Raw genomic sequence first — 5,722 nt, forward strand, 5'->3', positions numbered from 1 at the left:
TTTCTGTGCGAGGGCTTTCTCCAGTTGCGGTGAGTGGGGACCACTCTTCATCGCGGTGCGCGGGCCTCTCACTATCGCGGCTTCTCTTGTTGCAGAGCACAGGCTCCAGACGCACAGGCTCAGTAATTGTGACACACGGGCCTAGTCGCTCCGCGGCATGTGGGATCTTCCCAGGCCAGGGCTCGAACCCGTGTGCCCTGCATTGGCAGGCAGATTCTCAACCACTGCGCTACCAGGGAAGCCCCCACATTTTTAAAAATTAGACCAATATAGCCACTACCAGACCATCAGTGAAATTTCAAAAAGCGAAGCTGGCACAATGATCAGATAAACTGATTTTGGAAATAGCATTTAGGATGGACTTCTGTAAACAAATATCAGAAGAGAGAAAAAAAGATGAAGAGATTACACTGAAACTCCCTCACCATAAAAATAAAATATCTGTTAAGCAACCTGAAATGTGAAATGTGCTATGATTAAGGTTTTAATTCAATACTTCCTGATTTGCTTTCCTCATTATCCTCATCCAACCTGTCTCCAAGGAAGCTGTAGTGACCTTGCATGTCATTACCCATGCAGAGAAAGCTGGGTACTGAAATATCTCTCCAGTCGTGACATGAGGGAATACGGATGTGTTGGACACCTTCATTTCCAGGAATGAAGCCAAATAGCTTCTTTATACGCTGCACGATGAGGAACCGTGAGTGCTGTGCTGCAGCTTGTTCAAAGAGCTCCCTCTCATTGTAGAGGTGGTTGGTCCAGTAGCGATGCCGCGGAGAGGTGAGGGGTGAGCAACACCTCGCCAAAGAGCAGGAGACTAGGACAGCGATGGTTGCCAAGGTGATCAAAATCCAGCCCAGCATCTTCATATAATTATTCAAAAGAAAAGCAGAAAACATCAATATATCAAATATTTAAGAAACAACCATGGTAGGAGGGATTCCTACAAAACGGAGAGCTAAAATGTGGGTAAGAAATTTGCTTTTCTAGTCTTTAGCGTATTAGCAGGTGCTATTCATTTGATCCCAGATGCAGGTGTGACAGAGGATATAGGCCCAACCATTTCAACTTGGTTTTGGGATTACAAAGGATTTTTGGATTTGGGGGATTTCCAAAGGATTTTGAAATGGATTCTAAGTACTGTCCTTGAAGTGGCAGACACGATAACCTACCAATTACCTTTGCATAATGGACATAAAATACATACTTTGATTTTAGCTCAACCATCAGGTATAGGGTCATGCATTCTTTGGACACTTAATAAATATTTGATAATGATAGTGATGAAAATGATGATATAATAGATAATAATGGTAGCTTCGTAAGGTGTCTTCAATGATGTACCAGCAAGTATTTGTTGACATTTCTTCTTGAATTGCTCTTTCCTTTTATTTTTCTGTGACCAAAGAAAGACAGTGAGCAGACTCTCATGTCCTTAAATGTGTAGCACCTATTGTTTTCCTTTTCATTTTCCTCCCCTTTCAAATAAGCATTTGCTGACCAGTTTTATGATTGATTTTTGAAATATACTTTGAAAGGAAAATGAACTAGATTTTATTTGCAACTATTTAGTTTCCATTTTTAAAGACTGACATAAGTAGCTGTTTTCTATATTTAGATTCCTTTTTTTCCTTTTCATTATTCTTTTTTTCAATATTTAGTGGTGGTTATGTAGATTGAGAGAGACAGATTCCACACATTTAGGGAAGCCAGCAGTATGCAGCCATAGTCTGGGAGGTGAAGGTGTCTTCCACAGCTTGTGATTCATTAACAGGCCTGGTATTACCAGTGTGTGCAGAGCAGGATAGCTTCACTCTAGAGAGGCTGAAACCTACAAAGTGATACTGAGGCCAGCACGGCAGAGGAAAGGTCATCTCAGATGCCCATTAATTCATCAGCTATCATTTACTGAGCCCAAGGTTGACCTCCCACCATGTGCTATGCATGGTGCTTTGTTATTGGGACTCACATGTGAATTTAGATACGTTCATTCTTTCCAAGTCTTTATGCCTAAGGAGGGAGGCGAAATATAAAGCCAAGAAATATTCTGTGTGTTGAGAGCAATTTTTTCAACTAAATAGCATTAGTACTTTTAAAATTTAATAACTGAAAAGTGACAGGTCAAAAAATGGCTTTGCAATAAGTAGCTTAAAATTAATGTGTTTTTCTCAATATTCAGTAATAACCTATAAGGAAGGGAAAAGAATCTGAAAAAGAAGGGATATAAGTATATGTATAACTGAATCACTTTGCTGTACACCTGAAACTAACACAACATTGTAAATCAACTATACTCCAATATAAAATAAAAATTAAGTTAAAAAAATTAATGTGTTCTTACTGAATTGCAGTGATTTGAAATGTGTTTCTTCCCCAAATCCCTTGGAGAAACTGATAAAAACCAATGATTCTTTCTGTACTGACAAAAATGTACTTGTACATCTTTAAATTTAACCCATAAACCCAGTAGGTTTAGGTCTTCTCCTCACTTCACTCCACCCCCTCACACAAGCCTATCTAAGGACACTAAATTTAGAACTATCACTGGTGTTTATTTTTAATCATAATTCAGCTTCCTGTAATTTTAGATGAGATTTTAATATATAAGAATGCATATTTAAGAATATAGATGCAGAAAGATGGAATTTAGTAATATAGCAATAATAATTTTAATATCAATATCTGAAATTCATTGTTTTAATATAGATTCTGAACACAGTACTGAGCACTTTAGATGTATTAGTTTATTTATTACTCACTCCAACCCTATGTGATAGATCCTATTAATAATATCCCCATTTTACAGCTGAGAAAAGTGAAGCATGGATGAGTTATACAACTTGCTTAAGGTTTTGCAGGTTAATAAATGGCAAAGCAAGACAAACGCAGGTCTGCTGACTCCAAAGCCCAACATCCTAACTATATTTACATAGCCGCTCAGTAAAAATCAAATTGATGAGTGGCATCTAGTTTGTGTTCTATAATCAGACAACATGAGAAGCAGCAGGTATGGGAAATGTTTCCAGTGATTGTAGTTAATATGGGATAGCAGAGCAGCAAAGAAAAAATCAAGAACTTACTTGTGACTGGTATCTGTGCAGAAAAGCGACTTCATCTCTGACCAGGATCATGTCGGATGGAGCTCATGTGCAGCATGGAAAACCCAGCTAAGATCTCTTCCCGTTTGCTGGCACTGACATTGTCAAACACTCGGTAATGGTCCACAGATGCGAATTCACTTGCTGCGCATTCGTAGTACGTGCCTGTCAGCAGGGTCACCGCCAGCTATGTTAATGGAGCAACAAGTGCCCTCCCAGTGACGCTGAAGAAGCGAAGGCAAGCCAGCTTGCGCTCCCGGAAGCTGATTCTCCGGGCCGGAGGGGTACAGCTGCAGCAGTATTCATTGGGAATTGTCCACATCTGGCTTCTCAGAGCAAAGCCAGCAACCAGAAGGATTAAGGCAGGAATGACTAGAAAAGCAGAACCATAATAGAAGTTTTTCCCAACCTGAGAGGGACATCTGAATGTGAAAGAAGAGATTTGTTGCCCACCATAGTCAAAGCAGCAATTAAAGAATTGCTAGGGCTTCCCTGGTGGCGCAGTGGTTGGGAATCTGCCTGCCAATGCAGGGGACACGGGTTCGAGCCCTGGTCTGGGAAGATCCCACGTGCCGCGGAGCAGCTGGGCCCGTGAGCCACAACTACTGAGCCTGCGCGTCTGGAGCCTGTGCTCCGCAACAAGAGAGGCCGCGATAGTGAGAGGCCCGCGCACCGCGATGAAGAGTGGCCCCCCACTTGCCACAACTAGAGAAAGCCCTCGCATAGAAACGAAGACCCAACACAGCCATAAATAAATACATTAAAAAAAAAAAAAAAAGAATTGATAAATGTTCCACTTCTCTGCAGAGAAGATACAGTATTGTTGAGAGCTGGGCTCATCGTTGGGAAGTCCTTACACAAATCAGCTTGTAGCCCTTTCTGATCATTAGACTCCACCAGCTATAACCACTTTATGGGATCTTACCGGTTTAACTGGTTGTGTCAAGTGACCCAACATCCTTACATGTTTAAAGGATTCTAGCATCTTTCCTTGTGTACTTTGTGAATCCTGAGCTAATAAATGCACTTCACAGTACAGCTGGAGGGACCTGAGGGAGAGATTTATCTGGTATGAATGATGGGGGAAATTTCTTCAGTGTATCTTTCTACTAAAAAGAAGATGACTTGCTTGCAAAACAAACTGCTGCCATCTTTCTATGTGCTGCTTTGTGTGACACAAAATGCTCAACACTAGCAGAAGAGCATTGGAAGAAATACATAGAACATTCTTACTGGTCCAGGACTGTGTTACCATAAAATTATGGCATAAAGAATATTGGAAATTACCTAATACTAGAGCAATCTAAATTTAGGGCTGTGTGGAGCATCCATAACTTCAGAGTTTTTCCAGAAGATCCCAAAAGCTTTCCCAAAAGAGAAGAAAAAGACTTGGGTACCCATAAAACCAAATCACAACAAAAAAAATTCTACCTTTGCATAAAAATGTGTCTGTATTGGGGCTTCCCTGGTGGCACAGTGGTTGAGAATCTGCCTGCCAATGCAGGGGACACGGGTTCGAGCCCTGGTCTGGGAAGATCCCACATGCTGCGGAGCAACTAGGCCCGTGAATCACAATTACTGAGCCTGCGCGTCTGGAGCCTGTGCTCCGCAACAAGAGAGGCCGCGATAGAGGCCCGCGCACCGCGATGAAGAGTGGCCCCCGCTTGCCGCAACTAGAGAAAGCCCTCGCACAGAAACGAAGACCCAACACAGCCATAAATAAATAAATAAAATTTTAAAAAAATGTGTTTGTATTGACAGAACATAATATAATAATGTGTTGTTTAAAAGTTAAGTTGCAAATTTGTTAATAAGGTATCTTTTTGTTATATGAAAATATAATATTTGGTTAATTAATAAAGTTATATATATAGACAAGAATTTAGTGATCAAACATGTAAAATGTTATCTATATTTATTTAATCATCAAATGTTTTTGTATAATTTCTATATAAAAGGCCCTGGTGTAGGCTTGCCTTGTCTCAAAAAAAATGAATAAGATATAAATTTCTCTTCTCAAATAAATCTCAGCTGGCCTTGGTTAAGTATATAATCAGTGAATTGAAACATAATGCTGAGGAACTGACCCAAAGTGCAGTACAAAAAGACAAAGAAATAAAATAATGTATCTTAAAAAGTAGTTAAAGGAGGGAGGAACACTCCCAAACTCATTCCACAAGGCCACCATCACCCTAATACCAAAACCAGACAAAGATATCACAAAAAAAAGAAAACTACAGGCCAATAATACTGATGAACATAGATGAAAAAATCCTCAACAAAGATCAAGTGGGGTTTGTCCCAGGCATGCCAGGATTCTTCAATGTAGGCAAATCAATCAATGTGATACACCATATTAACAAATTAAAGGATAAAAACCATCTGATCATCTCAATAGATGTAGAAAAAGCTTTTGACAAAATTCAGCACCCATTTATGATAAAAACTCTCCAGAAAGTGGGCATAGAGGGAACCTACCTCAACATAATAAAGGCCATATATGACAAACCCATAGCCAACATCGTTCTCAATGGTGAAAAACTGAAACCATTTCCTCTAAGATCAGGAACAAGACAAGGTTGCCCACTCTCACCACTATTATTCATCACAGTTTTGGAAGTCCT

At 40.1% G+C, this 5,722-nt stretch overlaps 1 protein-coding gene across 1 annotated transcript; it reads right to left on the reverse strand.

Moving 5' to 3' along the window:
- Nucleotides 1-476: 476 nt before the first annotated feature.
- On the reverse strand, nt 477-3,938 carry CALHM4 (calcium homeostasis modulator family member 4). Its single transcript, XM_068550834.1, is given in 4 exon segments — nt 477-863; nt 3,081-3,164; nt 3,166-3,579; nt 3,858-3,938. Coding segments are annotated over 4 exon segments (966 nt in total).
- Nucleotides 3,939-5,722: the final 1,784 nt, after the last annotated feature.

Source organism: Eschrichtius robustus, chromosome 9 (assembly GCF_028021215.1).
Source record: "Eschrichtius robustus isolate mEscRob2 chromosome 9, mEscRob2.pri, whole genome shotgun sequence".
Classification (NCBI taxonomy): domain Eukaryota; kingdom Metazoa; phylum Chordata; class Mammalia; order Artiodactyla; family Eschrichtiidae; genus Eschrichtius; species Eschrichtius robustus.